Below are 17,860 nucleotides of genomic sequence, written 5' to 3'. Positions count from 1 at the left end.
GTAGTACTAGCGGGCGGGCGCGCGGGGGGAGGGGCGGCGCGGGCAGCACATCGCTTACGTCGAGCGCTTTCATTGCTATAACACGCACGCGCGCATTTAGCGCATGACCATGCAAGGTGCAGGTGAGCAGATTGTAGACCTTAACAGTATGCAATAAAGTGTCAAATAACCTAAATTTGACTTGTTTAGAGCTATGGGACTATTCCCACCACTGCAACTCCTGTGTAGCCAGGATCTACAGCTTGACTGCCATAAAAACCCAACCAATGAAGGTCAAGTTTGTCCCGGGGAAAATCCCACCACCACCCATGGTTCTTCCTGCCTCACGGCGTACAAACCGGATCTCGGGAGAGCACGCGGGTACTTGCTTTGGGCTCTTTTCCCCGGGCGCTTTGCTTGACTCCCTACAAATTTCTCTGATCCATGTCCCTTCTCTTAGTCAATTCTCCCCGTCCTGGGGCTTGACACCACAAACACGGTACTTCGCGTCGGGCTACTATCGTTGATAAATGTCATAACTTCGCCTGATTGTGTGCCAGGAGTTCGCGAACTCGCGCAGCGCGATTCATTTACTGCGACTACTCGTTAGGTCCTGGTGATAAACATGTCCTTGCTCGGCTCTCCGTATCGCATCCAGCATCTTCTGTCGAGCTTCGTCATAAAGGTTGCATTCCCAAAGTGTGCGATCGCGGCTCTCTTCGACTTCCTCGCCGCATAGGCATAGTCCCGGGGGAAAGTTAAACTGTCATTGGACCCGCAACAAAATTGTTCAGAGCTAGTATTTAAGCCTTAATCAGACGATCAGCATATAAGTATTGCACGCGGCTGATAGGTATATACAAAGCTGCGCAGCGACCGACGCTTTGCGGATGGACTTCGCGCGTCTAGCCCTGGCGAGCAAGCGTGCCGAGGGCGGGGCAGTCGCTTTTATCAAATTTTACCTTAGTACCTACTACCACTCGGTATTTTATCACACTGTTTTCTTGTTCACAGATCTTGGGAGCCTCTAGAAACAAATAGTGATAGTGAGCCTGAAGCACAACCCGTTGCCGAGAAAGGCAGCATCGAAAAGACTGAAAAGGTACTAATAACCGAATTCCAAAAAAAATTAAACACGCCCCATCTTGAATTTAAATCTTATGTCCTTCTTGTGAGGTTCGAAATTAATTGTGAGTTTTGTTATCTGTACAGGAGCAGCTTAATTGGGCGGCACGAGGCTGCGCGCTCGCCGGTCGCGCAGATAGCGTTCGGCGAGCGTTACGCTCGCTAGTCCGTACGCTCGTGCAATTCTACCCGCAGGTTAGTACGGTAAGTATAATATTACCAACATTTTATGATTTTGTCCGCGACACAAGACTTAAAATAATTTCAAACTTGCAAACAATATGCGCAAGTGAAAAACGAAGAAGAACACTCGTAATGATGACGTAAAGTATTATCGCTCTCTCTCCTCTTGTGCTTTCTGACGACTTCGATAATCGCGGACCTCCGGGCGTATCTGCCACTCGCGCTCGCTCACAATCGCCTGAATGAGGTTGTGTTCGAAATCTAAAAAATACCATGTAAAAGTGATCTTTGAGAAAAATAGACGATTTTGTTTTGTTTAAATTAGTAGACGATATGTCGATATATTAGCCCGGCTGGGGCTAAGATGCGCTTCCTGATAAAATCTTATCGATGATTTTAGACAACAAATGTAAATGATGATAAAATGGCGTGATAAAAGCTTATCGCAGCCCACATCCTAGGTCTACAGGACAGTGAATGGTATATACAGGGTGTTAGGTAAATGAGTATATGAGCCGACACTAGCCCATGTTAACATGGGCATATAAATGGTATGGTGAAGTCAGAAATTTGATATCATCATTTATTTTTTTTAAATTTTCATACAAAATAATTTTTATAAATTCCGATTTGTATGAAAATTAAAATAATCAAAATGAAGATATCAATTTTCTGACTTCACCATACCATTTATATGACCATGTTAACATGGGCTAGTGTCGGCTCATATACCCATTTACCTAACACCCTGTAGAACTCCATGTCATTTACTTTAGGAGTCAGAATCGTGCGATACGTGCACGAGCGGCGCGGAGGGCGGGGCGGCGTGCGAGGGGGGCGCGGGCGCGGACGAGATGTCGGCGCTGCCGGTGCCGAAGGCCTTCGCCGACAGTCGGCGCTCGTCGGCCGCGTCGGCCGTCTCCGCCGCCTCTATCAACCCTGAGAAGTGAGTATAAGATTCAGCCGCATATCATAAAACTCATTTATTTATGCAAATTGGCTTTTAAAGCACTTTAACACGTCCCTGTATTAACCCTACCACTGCTTCATATGTTGTGGGAGTGTGATCTTTGGAAACACGAACGTGATATAATGCTTAATTCAATACAACATACATCTGTTTCCGCAATTTATTACACCGATCTTGTCGCGACAAGGAAAAATTTCCGTGCTTTTAAGCGATTTTGTGAAAAATATTATTGGCAGATAGTAGCTAATTGCTCATAAGATAGGCCCCCTTAATTTAATTTATTGTCCGTGGTGCATAATCTTATCTTAAAGGTTTTAAACCTTTGTTTGTCACCTGTCATCCGCTTTGCAATGGAGGGAAGTCGAACCTTAATTTCGAACTCCTCCTATGTTCTTCTGATTAATTTCGTTGCGGGTCCAATGACAGTTTAACTTTCCCCCGGGACAAACTTGACCTTCATTGGTTGGGTTTTTGTGGCGGTCAAGCTGTAGATCCTGGCTACACAGGAGTTGCAGTGGTGGGAACGAGAGGTGGGAATAGTCCCGTACCACTGCTTCAGGACAATAAATGGGCCAGTTGAGAAGAAGCAGCGAAAGAAACTCGGTCACTATTGTCAGCCTCATTTCTCTCATCATCATTTCAGCCGCAGAACGTCCACTCCTGAACGTAGGCTCAATGATTTCCATAATGACCGGTTGGTAGCGACCTGCATCCAGCACCTTCCTGCTACCTATATGAGGTCGTCGGTTTGCTGCACATGTACCTATATTATGTTTTCTAGTGATGTAGCTGACATGACTAAATTTAGGGATTATGTTAAAAAAATTAAGTATATCAATGCCCATGAAGTTTTTGTTTTTACTTTAGTGGCTTTCCCTGTGTCATGTCTGATAAAGAGTCAAATGCCAAAGACGAAGCTCTTTTAGCGCTACCATATCCGAGACATCAAATAGTAATACGTAACCAAAAGTCATTGTGCTATTACTGTGGGAGCTTTAGCTCAACTTCATCTACAGGGTGTTAGATAAATGGGTATATGAGCCGACACTAGCCCATGTTAACATGATCATATAAATGGTATGGTGAAGTCAGAAAATTGATATCATCATTTTATTTTTTTAAATTTTCATACAAAATAAATTTTATAAAATTTGATTTGTATGAAAATTTAAATAATTAAAATGAAGATATCAATTTTCTGACTTCACCATACCATTTATATGCATATGTTAACATGGGCTAGTGTCGACTCATATACCCATTTACCTAACACCCTGTATAACTTATGGAAACGAATTTATCCTAACTCGCATGTTTTAATACTATAGAAACTACTTATATCGAGTTTTTTATTTTTTTCCAGCATTCCAGACGTGGACGAAGACATAGCGAAGTTAATTAGTTCGAATCCGCCTGAGCAGGCGTTCAGCTTAGACGTAGACAAGCGCTCGCGCAGCAAGGCTAGTTCGGCCTCGCCGCAGGAGCGCCTGTCTCTCTCCAACCTGTCCTCCTGCGACACCTCCTCCTGCCGCAACCTCCGCCCCGACGCCGCCGCCTTTAGCTCTAGCCTTACGATACCTAACCTAGTTGTCTCCGACGATAGCGATAAGCCAGATTCGATATTACAGGGAGTAGCTTACGAATCGGACCAATTGACTATTATAGACATCGACAAACCTTACACCGACGACGTTCATTATAGCGAACTGAGTGCCCGAGCGACCCCAGTTAGTGGGGATTGCACGCCGGAGAGGAAACTATCCAGCGTTGACTTGGAGGTGGATGCAACGAGCTCGGAAGGGTCCAATATTAGCGACGACTTTAGCTTAATATCAGAGATTATTGACGCGAAACCAGATGATATCGAAGAGACTGGCTGCATCGGACACATCGATTCCCCTGAAGTTTCAGATGCGACGTATATGAACTCTGAGACCTTACATGGGGAATCGATCATGGACGACATCAGCTCTATGCTCGGACAGGACGTCCTTATGGCTATGATGGGGAAAAACGGAGAAAACGAAACGTATACGGATGACACGACACTTTTTACATCAGATACAGTGTCAGATATACAAATGGACAGCCGAAACCCAAGCTTGGAAAAGAATAACGAGACCAAAATGAAATACATATCGAAAATTAAGAAGCCCAAAGAGGGGGAGGTTGAGAAATTCGGGTTCGAAAACAGAGTATTCTACATCGAAAATGCAACGAAAGTGGAGGAGCAAATCAAATACTGTAGTTTAGCGCAGTTCGAGGAGGGCAGTGACATCGCTCGGAAATCGTTCAGAAAACAACTAAAGAAAAGCATTAAGAAGAGGGTGGCCGACGATTCAAGTGTTAAACACCTATTGCCTACGACAGAAGAACTAAAAGACGACGATTTTGGGAAATGCTGTCACAGTTCTCCGACAATGATTCCGTTGAACCAGCACTGTGAAAAGAAAGCAGATGGCGTCCAACTCCAAATACCAGCGTTTCCTCAAGTTAGTGTTGTAGTGGAACCTCCTTCTCCTTCACACAGCGAAGATAGGAAGAGCTTGAAGAATAACGGTAGTCGAATGGCGTCGGTGCTAAGTGACATCTTCGACCAGGGTACGGATACGCTGAGTGTGCATTCCCCTGAACCCAGCATTGCCACAGCCAGGGAAAGGCGGCAGTCAGATAACCCGAACCTGTTAAGTTCTGATCCGGAGTATGGAAAGTTTTTGAGCTGCTCCCCTGCCGCTACAAGAAGAATATCCTGTGGAAGCCTCTTCAAACCTGGTGAACCTGACAAGTAAGTTCAAGTTTTTTTAATTATTTTTATTCCTTCTTTTATTATATTCCCGTTACAGTTATTTAGCTCTAGATTCTAGGGTAAATGGTAATATTGCAAGAATCTGTCAGTCTTTGACCTATTTGGGTTTTAGAAATACGAAAAGATCTTTACAATAGAAATAACTTGCAGGGGATGAGAACTTAACTTAAGCTACTCGAAATAATTATTCTATACGTACGTTTTCAATGGTCTAACAATCACAATTATACACATCTCATTTTAGTGATTTGTCTCAAAGCAGGTTATCAACATCAGTGTCATCAATATGGGGGGAAGGCGGTGCGATGAGCGGGATGGGGTCATCAAAGACCGAAGTCAATGAAAAAGCTAAGAAACTTCCCATCATCAACCCCCTAGTTCAATTACCAGCTTGGCCGCACGTCACCCAAGGGTTCATAAGCCAATGTCTTCTCGCAAACGCTGATGCGTTATGCGCTGCTGTCAGTCCATTGATGGATCCTGATGAGACGTTGTTAGAAGGGTTCTATGAAAGAGCGGTGATGAACAACTACTTCGGAATTGGGATCGACGCGAAGATAACTCTGGATTTCCATAATAAGAGGGAGGAACACCCTGAGAAGTGTCGGTCGAGGGCGAGGAATTACATGTGGTACGGCGTGCTGGGGTCGAAGGAATGGGTCAATAGGACTTACAGGTAAAGACTTTCTCTTGCAAGCCTTTTAGTTTTTTTATACAAAAATTACTGCCCATTCAAAAATACAAAATTATTTATTGTGAATCATAGGTAAAATGGTGACATGTTACAGTAGGTAGTATCACTATGTTCCGCTCAAAGAGCATACAATTTGTCAGACAACAATAAAATATACAGGGTGTAACAGGAGGGGTGGATCATCGTAAGTCAAACGATGGGGGACTTCAATACCTATCGATATAACCCCCATGTATGTTCCGCGATTTTCAATGGTTCCAAAGTTATTGAGATTTTTGTGAAATTTAAGTAAAAAGCCGGAATTCAGTATAAATAAAAGTCTTCACTGTAGCACTATTGAACTACTTCTAGAAAAAAAACATAGTTGTGTATGTTTTTTTTTCTAGAAGTAGTTCAATAGTGGGTCCTAATAATCACGATACCGATTCGTAAAAAAAGAATAAAAAAAAAGGTAAATTTTCTTTGTTTGAAAAATTCAAGTACATAGGTACTTTTTTCACTAGAGGCCTTGAAAGTTGTTAGAAATAATTCTATTTGTAAAACTTTTATGAAGAATATTTTTTTTATTTCAATATGGGTTATGACTCGAATCGGTATCGTGATTATTAAGACCCACTATTGCACTACTTCTAGAAAAAAAATCATGCAAGCAAGTCCAGTAGTTAAGCTATAGTGAAGACTTTTATACTGAATTCCGGCTTTTTACTTAAATTTCATAAAAATCTCAATAACTTTGGAACCATTGAAAATCGCGGAACATACATGGGGGTTATATCGATAGGTATTGAAGTCCCCCATCGTTTGACTTACGATGATCCACCCCCCCTGTTACACCCTGTATATTATCCTGTATAAATAATATTTTATCCTGCTATTCAACATTTTATGTGGGATCATCTTTCAATGAGTTTCTTCCTCCAGGCATCTCGGACAACGAGTACAACTGGAATGCGACGGCCAAAGGATACCTTTACCCGAGCTGCAAGGGATCGTAGTCCTCAACATCCCCTCGTTCATGGGCGGGACCAACTTCTGGGGCGGTACCCGCGGGGATGACCTATTCCTGGCGCCTTCCTTCGATGATAGGATCCTTGAGGTAAGTTTCTTGATGAGCAGCTCTGTTATGTGTGGCCGTAAATCACTAGACTCACCTTTATAAGTCTTTCTTATTATGAACTTTGTAAAAAATATCATACTAATGACTTGATAAACTAAGCAGTAAGCACTGTAAAAACATTTGTCTGGCGTTGCTTACGGTTAGTATCTGATACAATATTTTCTTCTTTTTATCATTGTCGGCCGTTTGGTGTAGTGGTTCGAAACGGACTACTATTCCGAAGGTAGAAGTATTTGTTTGTATTGGACTGGGTGTTTTCTATGTATAATAAGTATGTATTTACAAAAAAAAAGTATTTAAGTATGTTTGTATCCGTTGTCTAGTACCCATAGTACAAGCTTTGCTTAGTTTGGGACTAGAAGCGCAGTGTAAAATGTCCAAGGATATTTATTTATTTATTATTTATTTTCATGTAAAATGTCCACTTTCCATCAGACTATTGATTACTGTAGCAAAATATAAGCTACTGTAACCCACAATAAAAGATGCCAGTGTCTTGATGCACCATCGCGTCATTCGTACTTCAGTAGGTGTATGGATTGTGCACAGAATTACATTTTCCAAATCAAATGGTAACCATATCAAAAGACTCAACAAATACCGTATACCTCTCCAGGTGGTAGCAGTATTCGGCTCAGCCCAAATGGCGGCTTCGCGCCTCATCAATCTCCAAAAACACCGCATCGCTCAATGCAGGGCAGTTCAGATCAACATCCTTGGCGAGGAATGTGTGCCAGTACAAGTGGACGGAGAAGCGTGGCTACAACCGCCCGGATGCGTCCGGATCATACACAAGAACCGGGCGCAAATGCTGTGCAGGTCAAGAACACTGGAGAACAGTCTTAGGTTGGTGTACGTTATCTTTCTTGATACTTTTAGTAGAAAGTAGAAATGTAGTGGAGTAGTGTTAGTACACTTCAGTGCAATCTACTTTTGAGACTTACGCCCGTATTCACAAACATTACTATGAGGTCTCACAGTGCGCGTGGACGCACAGGGTGACACGCGAACCAATCACAGAGCCCTATTCAACGCTATGCGTTTGATTTACTGCTTCACTTAAGCAAGCATCGTTTGTGAATACGGGCGTTAGCAATCGAAAATGTGGTGGCCCGACAACCTCATAAAGGTTAGAAGGCGCTAGATACAAGCCACTACCAACCGTGCGATGTGGAAATCATTGGAGGAGGCCTATGTTCAGCAGTGGACGTCCTATGAATGAAACGATGATGATGAATCGAAAATATCATTCGTCAGAACTAAGGCACTCGCTCTAGGATTTTCCTGCCTGTAAAAGTGACACCGAGCACATAGCACTGCTTCTGTGCACTGAAACATTTGCAACCCCATCAAAATATAAAATTTGAAAGTGATAACATTCGAGATAAAGATATCTGTAGTGATAAAGAAGCGTCAGGGAAGATAGATATAAAGTGCCGAAAACCGATTAGAAAACGCAACGTCAGATTTATTTTCTTACTAAGATCAACCAATGCCCAAATGCTATGCTAAAATAATGCTGGAAACAAGCAAGAAGCTCAGAGAGCCGCTCGCTGCAGAATTTTTAGAAAGAGGCCTATGTCCACTAATGGACAGAATAATTTTCATTGTAACATATCTCAGTTCAGTCAGCTCGCAAACTTTATATCGGTCTCGATTAGCTACATAATCATGTTATAGCCTGACCAGGAACATAAAAACCCTGGCATAGAGGCGCATCAATTGCATTTGATAGTGCAACACTGAGTACAGTCGTACCTGTGTTAAATTAATAGGCTAACTTTATGTATCAGGATTCAGGATTACGGGCTAATTTGATATTTTCAAAAATTAACGAAAAAATATTATTATCGGTAACCTGGTTTAAATAAATTAAATGAAACCATCAATCGAGCTAGTAGGATTTATTTTATTATTCATCAATAATCAAATTCAGAACTTGAATATTCAACTGCAATGTCTGCTCATGAACGCTTCAAACTCGGTACTTCTTTCCCAATTCCTTAAAATTCAACACTTAGAAAGTGACAAACAATGGGACTGTAACTTTACGATAAACATGTCAGTCAATTTGACACCCTTTGTCGGAAACATTATTCAATGAAAATATTGTCCGAACCCTTAGTATTTCTCTTCGACCAATACTTTAACACATTGTGAACCACTTTTCTTTCACGACTATAAAAAGATTTTAGCAATTTAATTCACAAAATCAATTGCGCACATTTAAAATAAAGTTTGTTTACACTTTGACAGCAATAGACTGACATGCAAGGTGACATGTCAATGAAGTTTTCAGTTACTGTTGCCATTAAAAGAAATTAGTACCATTAGTTTTCCGCAATATGGCGAGGGTTTTTATGTTCCTGGTCGGGCTATAAACAGTCCATTAGATAAGTAAAAAGCAAAGCTAGTCACAATAACGTTCTGCTCGCCAGGGCGTGGGACGAGAAGCAACAAATGAAGGCGCACGCGCTGGCCGGGCAGCCGCCGCGCGCGCCGCTGACCGCCGCCGAAGCCGCCCAGTTGCTCGCGCTGCTCGATGACGTCAACACGCTCGTCAAGCACGTCAGTACCCTGCCTTATGTTAGCTCCGCTGTGACGTCACCACGAGCAGCAGTGAAGGCGCACGCGCTGACCGCCGCCGAGGCCGCGCAACTGCTCGCGCTGCTCGATGACGTCAACACGCTCGTCAAGCACGTCAGTACTCCTGCCTTATGTAGCTCCGCTGTGACGTCACCACGAGCAGCAGTGAAGGCGCACGCGCTGACCGCCGCCGAGGCCGCGCAACTGCTCGCGCTGCTCGATGACGTCAACACGCTCGTCAAGCACGTCAGTACTCCTGCCTTATGTAGCTCCGCTGTGACGTCACCACGAGCAGCAGTGAAGGCGCACGCGCTGACCGCCGCCGAGGCCGCGCAACTGCTCGCGCTGCTCGATGACGTCAACACGCTCGTCAAGCACGTCAGTACTCCTGCCTTATGTAGCTCCGCTGTGACGTCACCACGAGCAGCAGTGAAGGCGCACGCGCTGACCGCCGCCGAGGCCGCGCAACTGCTCGCGCTGCTCGATGACGTCAACACGCTCGTCAAGCACGTCAGTACTCCTGCCTTATGTAGCTCCGCTGTGACGTCACCACGAGCAGCAGTGAAGGCGCACGCGCTGACCGCCGCCGAGGCCGCGCAACTGCTCGCGCTGCTCGATGACGTCAACACGCTCGTCAAGCACGTCAGTACTCCTGCCTTATGTAGCTCCGCTGTGACGTCACCACGAGCAGCAGTGAAGGCGCACGCGCTGACCGCCGCCGAGGCCGCGCAACTGCTCGCGCTACTCGATGACGTCAACACACTCGTCAAGCACGTCAGTACCTAATACTCAATACTCAATATTTTATTGCATCCATTATGTTGTGTTCCGGGAGTTGGAGGTAAGATAGCCAGTTCCTCCGTGGTTGAGGATTCCGGGTGAAGCTCGCTTCCACCTTCGGCCTGATCGTCACTTACCATCAGGTGAGATACAGGCCAAGAGGTTCCTCGTTGTGGATAAAATAAAAATAAATGTACTTAAAATTAGAACATTATGGGCCCTGTAGGGGACGGCAATTAGGAGAGAGGAGGACCACCCTTGATCAACCGAAAAATGTATTAGAAGTTAGAGCCTAATAATTATTCATTGAGATACTCACTTAAGCTTATTAAAAATTTTGATTGACATGGAAAGTGGACCCGATGAGTACAGTTCAAGGTGGGATGGAGGTGTTATTAGTTTTTGTCGATGTCGTAAATTGTATGTACTGTCGATGTCTTCTCGTTTTTTGTAAAATTCTGGGTATTTTTTGACAAATTTACACGTCTCTAATATGTAAATGCTAGGTAGGGTGAGTATATTGTTTTTGGTACCCTGCCTTGTGTGTTAGCTCTGCTGTGACGTCACCGCGAGCAGCAGTGAAGGCGCACGCGCTGTCCGCCGCCGAGGCCGCGCAGTTGCTCGCGCTGCTCGATGACGTCAACACGCTCGTCAAGCACGTCAGTACCCAATACTCAATACTCAATATTTTATTGCATCCATTATGTTGTGTTCCGGGAGTTGGAGGTAAGATAGCCAGTTCCTCCGTGGTTGAGGATTCCGGGTGAAGCTCGCTTCCACCTTCGGCCTGATCGTCACTTACCATCAGGTGAGATACAGGCCAAGAGCTTCCTCGTTGTGGATAAAATAAAAATAAATAAAATAAATGTACACACGACAGCATATCAGGTTACCAATTTTTGTTGCAAACTCGCCCCTATTACAACTGCACAAGAACCCACAGTGGTTACGTTGACGTGCCGTCGTCCGTACTTAAAATTAGAACATTATGGGACCTGTAGGGCACGGCAATTAGGAGAGAGGAGGACCACCCTTGATCAACCGAAAAATGTATCAGAAGTTAGAGCCTAATAATTTATCATTGAGATACTCACCTAAAGCATAATAGTGTTTGGAAATTAAGAGTTCTTTAAGTTTTTTTACGAATGTTGATTCTTTGGGTGTATTTTTTATCGAAACTGGAAGCTTATTAAAATTTTTGATTGACATGGAAAGTGGACCCGATGAGTACAGTTCAAAGCGGGATGGAGGTGTTATTAGTTTTTGTCGATGTCGAAAATTGTATGTACTGTCGAACTGTGGATGTCTCCTCGTTTTTTGTAAAATTCTGGGTATTTTTTGACAAATTTACACGTGTCTAATATGTAAATGCTAGGTAGGGTGAGTATATAGTTTTTGGTACCCTGCCTTATGTGTTAGCTCTGATGTGACGTCACCGCAAGCAGCAGTGAAGGCGCACGCGCTGGCCGGGCAGCCGCCGCTAGATGACGTCAACACGCTCGTCAAGCACGTCAGTACCCTGCCTTGTGTAGCTCTGCTGTGACGTCACCGCGAGCAGCAGTGAAGGCGCACGCGCTGTCCGCCGCCGAGGCCGCGCAACTACTCGCGCTGCTCGATGACGTCAACACGCTCGTCAAGCACGTCAGTACTCCTGCCTTAAGGCTTCCGCAGACCAAACGCGGGGCAGTAGCAGCGCAGTTTGAATGCGGGCCCGCGCAAGTTGTAATACAAGAAACTCTTTGAAGTGTGTCACACCAAATTTGAACGCGGCCCCGCGCTCCAACCGCGCCGCACTGCAACTGCCGAACGACAGAAGAGGCGGCGCGGGAGCGGGACAGAAGCGGCGCGAACGCGGGCCCGCGCTGTTGTATTTCTATGGCGGCTATATTAGCATGACATACCGAACGCAGGGCGGTAGCAGCGCGTTGAAAGCGGTTTTCGAATATTTAAATTTTTGACAACCGCCCGCGTTGCAACTGCTTTGAAACTGCGCTGCTTTCAGTGTGCCTCAGCCGCGCTGCAACTGACCCGCACTGCTTCTGCCCCGCGTTTGGTCTGTGAAAGCCTTTAGTGTTAGCTCTGCTGTGACGTCACCGCGAGCAGCAGTGAACGCGCACGCGCTGTCCGCCGCCGAGACCGCGCAACTACTCGCGGCTGCTCGATGACGTCAACACGCTCGTCAAGCACGTCAGTACTCCTGCCTTAAGGCTTCCGCAGACCAAACGCGGGGCAGTAGCAGCGCAGTTTGAATGCGGGCCCGCGCAAGTTGTAATACAAGAAACTCTTTGAAGTGTGTCACACCAAATTTGAACGCGGGCCCGCGCTCCAACCGCGCCGCACTGCAACTGCCGAACGACAAACGAGGCGGCGCGGGTGCGGGACAGAAGCGGCGCGAACGCGGGCCCGCGGCGGCCATATTAGCATGACACACCGGACGCAGGGCGGTAACAGCGCGTTGAAAGCGGTTTTCGAATATTTAAATTTTTGACAACCGCCCGCGTTGCAACTGCTTTGAAACTGCGCTGCTTTCAGTGTGCCTCAGCCGCGCTGCAACTGACCCGCACTGCTTCTGCCCCGCGTTTGGTCTGTGGAACTTGTGGAAGCCTTTAGTGTTAGCTCTGCTGTGACGGTGACGTGACGGTGACGTCTGTAGTGAAGCAAGCAGTAGTGAAGGCGCACGCGCTGTCCGCCGCCGAGGCCGCGCAGCTGCTGGCGCTGCTGGATGACGTCAACACGTTCGTCAAGCACGTCAGTACCCTGCCTTGTGTAGCTCTGCTGTGACGTCACCGCGAGCAGCAGTGAAGGCGCACGCGCTGGCCGGGCAGCCGCCGCTAGATGACGTCAACATGCTCATCAAGCATGTTAGAAGGTGCTGCTCAACAAGCAGTCTTCTGAGTAACTAATAAATAAAGTGTTCGGCATAAAACTTGTCTCGCGCATGTGCACTGTGTTGGATGACGTGAACACGCGTGTCCTTTAATGTTTATTAAAATATTTTTATGGTGTAAAATCCTGACTACCCCACATTAGGTTGTGTGAGGCTTGCGTCAGATGGACGACACATATCCTCTGAACCCTGGTACTTTTTCAGTCGTTTAACGAAACAGGAAATACCTATGGCGAAGCAGACTCCCAACTTTTTTTAGCATTTGGCAGTTTTCTATGGTGCCAATAAATACTGTTTTCACAGGTGAAACTGTCGTGCATAAGCGAGACGGGCGTCTCTGGTGGAGTATCGAGTGGCGTGGCTCTGGCACGGCGCGTGGCGGCGCAAGCTGATGCTCTGCAGGACGCCGAAGGAAAGCTACTGCCCGCGCCGCAGCTGCGACGTCTACTGGCAACCCTGGTGAGAACTCCTCTGTAGATTAATAGAAGCGCTTTTCGAGCGTCAGCGTAGCCTGTTAGGCCTCAGCCTATAATTTAGCGGGCAGCGGCGCGGGAGCGGCAGCGGGGCGGGAGCGGGGCGGGTAACGCAGACCCGTTTTCGAAACAAGCGGCGAAGTGTTGTGTTCGGGGTTGTGTTGTCGAGATATTTGTTTTTATTCGCAAACAAAATGTCTGAACAACGGCGACAATTTTATTTCGATTCAAATTTATTCCTAACGCTCGATTTATTGTGGGCAAAAGAAGGAGTGCGCTGCCCGCTCGTTGCCCGCTCCCGCGCCGCTGTTTTCGAGAACCGGTCTATTTGATTTTACGCATAAGATCCTGCCGCTTCCGCGCCGCTACCGCCGCCGCCCCGCTGCCCGCTAAATTCGAGGCTGAGGCCTTAGTGGTCTTTAAACAGGTTCGTTAGATCGTTTAGAACCAAAAGCTGGTCAAAGCGAGACGGGCGTATTGAGCGACGTAGTGCTGGCGCAGCACCGGCTACTAACAACACTGGTCCGCTTTGCAATGGAGGGAAGTCGAACCTTAATTTCGAACTCCTCCTATGTTCTTCTGATTAATTTCGTTGCGAGTCCAATGCCAGTTTAACTTTCCCCCGGGACAAACTTGACCTTCATTGGTTGGGTTTTTTTTTATTTTTATGCATGACAAGGCAGGTATTTGACCACAATCGCACCTGATGTGTTTTTGTGGCGGTCAAGCTGTAGATCCTGGCTACACAGGAGTTGCAGTGGTGGGAACGAGAGGTAGGAATAGTCAATAACAACACTGGTAAGGACTGAAGACTTTATCATCATCATCGTTGTAGTAACAGGAAGTCCACTACTGAACGTAAACCTTCCCCAATGATTTCCAGATTGGTCGGATGGACGCAGGCCGACATCCAGTCGTCCTGAAACCTTTATAATGTCATCTGTCTACCTTGTGGGTGCCACGCTTGTCGGTACAAACATGGCTTCCATTTCAAAATCTAGATGCCGTCAGTTTATTTGCCCTGCCCATTGCTACTTCAGCTTGCTAATCCGTCGCGGCGGGCTATGTCAGCGACTTTAGTTCGTTTACAGATCCGCTGGGCAGCGATCGGGAACTACTCAATTTCATCTCTACCAAAATATCTCGCTTCCACCTTTAGCCTGATCATTATTTTCTATGAGATGAGATGCATTTCAAGACATTTCTTGAGATGCAGGCTGAGACCTTTTTTCTTGTTGTCAATATTATTTGAGCAACATCCGCCCACAACAAATCACCACTCACAACGTCCACCACTCTATCAAGAGAACTAGAACTAACGACTGAGAAGTTTCTTTCACAATTTCCAGGTGGAAAGCTGCCACGAGTTGGTAGAAGCCGGGTGTTCGGGGCCGGGCGGCGCGGGCGCACTATCGGCCCTTAGAGCGCATTTAGCACGCGTCGAGATGCGCGAAGGACACGCCTACTTGCACCCTGACGAGGTAAATGTCTATTGGCAGGCTATCGTGGGTTCCAATCCCGCAGAGACGTATTGTCAAACGTACATAGTTAGATAGTTACATAGGAAGGATCCAATTCATCTTATGATATTTTTCAATGAGATTTTTGTAATTGAAGATGTAGAAAATATACACGGTGTCACTTTGCATTCTTGCCGTATTTACAGACAGAGGTAACTACACTCAACATCAAATAAACCGCACCTTCCGCGACGCGAACTTTAAAGATTTTCTTCTGACACAATCATGATGCCCTAACATATGTAACACCCTGTATAGTTCTACAGTCTTTTTTGGTATATTAGAAAGTTTTAGAATTTTTGTGGATTGGATCTTTTCTGTTCGTCTACAGGTCAGTATAGACTATAGCATATACTTGTAACAGAACAACGAACTACTCTACGAAATGTCTATTGTGTTGTGACACCCTGTCACGAACCAAACGTCATACATTTTACCTGTATTGTACCATTCACAAAGAACGTTACATTACATAGAAATGCTTTAGTCTATACTCACCTTATTGCAATCTGATGCACGAGAATTTGTAACGGGGGCCATGGATATTCATAAAGTGTTTATTTAGGTGGCATGTTCGATAATTTAGTCGCCAAAATACAATCGCCGCTTAGTTAGGAGCTGGTTGGTGTTCTTGTAAGAACGCCAAGCTCTTTCGACGACTCTTTTACTGTCAATTGACATTGAATGACAGCATTGCACAATAGTCTAGCTAGCTAGTTGAATCTCTAGTTTAAATAAATACACTGATCATTTACAATAGTACTTATAAAACTATTTCAATTTTTATCCAAGCACCTCCATGATAATAAATGTTGTTTCTCAAAATCGCTTACGACTATATTTAGCTGTGATGACTAACCTCTGCTTTGTTCCTCCACACCTCACCCCGCAGACTCTTCGCTCCCGTAGAGCCTACAGGAGACTCTCGCTTGACGGCATTAGACTCTACTTCTGAATTCTTCATCCTTATAAATAAAGCCACGATGAAAATCATTCAACATGTTCTGCGCAAAAAGTTTTAGGTAGCAGTCTTTCTAAGACTCTACCTACGCGATAACATCTTCTAAAAATCTTTCTTTACTTAACAAAATATTATAAAGAAAATAAACAATATTAATGTTATGCAATTTTAAGGAATTAAAATGTGTTCAAATGGTTAATATAATTAGTTACAGTAAGATAAAGCACAAAGCAATAACGTGGCACCTAGCACATCATTACCCCATCCACCCTTAGCGTCTATCACCCGCTTCAACCATAGACCAGTAGCATTATCGAGTAAAACCTCTCTCACCTAAACCTCCCCGACCCAAGGTCCAGAAAAAGTCCGGTCGCTGGCTGCGCGGCCGCCGCAGCGTCTCCGAAGGACCGCAGGGGTCATCGACCGCTGCTCAGGTCAAATCCTGGGGCGTCAAGGAGGTCCAAACCTGGCTAGAGTCCTTACAGCTAGGGGAATATTCTGACGCGTTCGCGAAACATGACGTCACGGGCCGCGAGCTCCTCTCATTGGCGCGTAGAGATCTCAGGGATCTTGGCATCACGAAGGTGGGACACGTGAAGAGGATACTGCAAGCTGTCAAGGAGCTACAGTGACGTCGGCGAGGCCACTCCGAGGGAGATGGCCACGGGTAAACGAAACGGACGGTCGCGACGCGATGTGATTTTGTTTTTTAGCGGTTTCTAGAATGGCAATTGTTTCTTTACGGCCAGATGCTTTGAAATAAATTAGATTATGTCGAACTGTCGATTGTATTTTCAGCAATATCTACTTATTCGTTTTAAGAATTTGACAAGCAAAGGCGTTCTGTTTAAAAGCCCAATGCTGTATCATTCGTATGTCTTCTTCTTATGAAATAGGTAGTTTTTAGATACTTAAAACACACATAAGCAATCTGTATGCCCTTGATATAGTGTTAAAGTACGTGTGAGTCTTTTTGAGACAAAATACTTTAATATTTAGATAAGTCTTGCTATTTAACAATAATATTACCTACTTAATCATTTGATAATGACAAATGTGTTGTCTCCAAATACATAGCGTAGTACCTACCAAAGATAATATAATACTTAATTTGCATATTTAAAGCTATATTTTAATGATATAGTCTAGAATTATAGCAATATTAATTTTAGGGAAGGTAAGTCGCGACCGTAAGAATACAATTTTAGCCAATAAGATATTATTTTGAACTTCTCCATATTTGTTAAACAATATGAAACTACAAGGATTATAAAAAATATGTATGAAATTATACGATTCTTAATAGTTAAATAAGGAAAGAAATTAATAAGATTAAGTTTAGGGTCAGTTTTACAGGTAAGTTCTATTACCAAAGAAATCTTCGTTATACATTTTAAAAATAAACGACTTATCGCATAATTTATATAGATTTAACAGTTAGAGCCTTGTCAGCTCGCATTTTATGTCGTAGCTCATTTAATAAAAAAGATTGTAAAAATATTGACTCTGTTTTAATCGATAAATGTATCTTAAATAGCTAAATAATATATTTACTGATCCATGAATAACATTATCATTATCATCATCAAATATTGGATTTAAAATGACAAGGCTCTAAATACGCCAACATTTAAAATTATGGTGCGAGATTATGCCTCTCAGTCGCTCTTACGCGATTAAGGGAGTGTGGAAGGAAGAGGCACAATATCTACGTCATTAGTCTAAAATGTAATTTTAAGGCAATTATTAAAACTGACCTATTATTCCTAAATTGATGAA

At 44.5% G+C, this 17,860-nt stretch overlaps 1 protein-coding gene across 1 annotated transcript in view; it reads left to right on the top strand.

The window, feature by feature from the left end:
* LOC135079036 (diacylglycerol kinase delta) overlaps positions 1 to 17,536 on the top strand; it is a 192,763-nt gene extending 175,227 nt beyond the window's left edge. The window contains exons 12-24 of the mRNA XM_063973669.1: positions 994 to 1,081; positions 1,192 to 1,299; positions 2,064 to 2,233; positions 3,621 to 5,042; positions 5,323 to 5,739; positions 6,679 to 6,853; positions 7,491 to 7,720; positions 9,313 to 10,230; positions 10,791 to 10,903; positions 12,894 to 12,988; positions 13,431 to 13,586; positions 14,950 to 15,081; positions 16,435 to 17,536. Of these exons, the coding sequence (XP_063829739.1) occupies positions 994 to 1,081; positions 1,192 to 1,299; positions 2,064 to 2,233; positions 3,621 to 5,042; positions 5,323 to 5,739; positions 6,679 to 6,853; positions 7,491 to 7,720; positions 9,313 to 10,230; positions 10,791 to 10,903; positions 12,894 to 12,988; positions 13,431 to 13,586; positions 14,950 to 15,081; positions 16,435 to 16,713 (4,303 nt within the window). The 3' untranslated portion in view covers positions 16,714 to 17,536. The remainder of the gene's footprint in view (positions 1 to 993; positions 1,082 to 1,191; positions 1,300 to 2,063; positions 2,234 to 3,620; positions 5,043 to 5,322; positions 5,740 to 6,678; positions 6,854 to 7,490; positions 7,721 to 9,312; positions 10,231 to 10,790; positions 10,904 to 12,893; positions 12,989 to 13,430; positions 13,587 to 14,949; positions 15,082 to 16,434) is intronic.
* The last annotated feature ends 324 nt before the right edge of the window (positions 17,537 to 17,860 follow it).

Source organism: Ostrinia nubilalis, chromosome 2 (genome assembly GCF_963855985.1).
Source record: "Ostrinia nubilalis chromosome 2, ilOstNubi1.1, whole genome shotgun sequence".
Lineage (NCBI taxonomy): Eukaryota > Metazoa > Arthropoda > Insecta > Lepidoptera > Crambidae > Ostrinia > Ostrinia nubilalis.
This window is presented reverse-complemented; position numbering and strand designations above follow the sequence as displayed.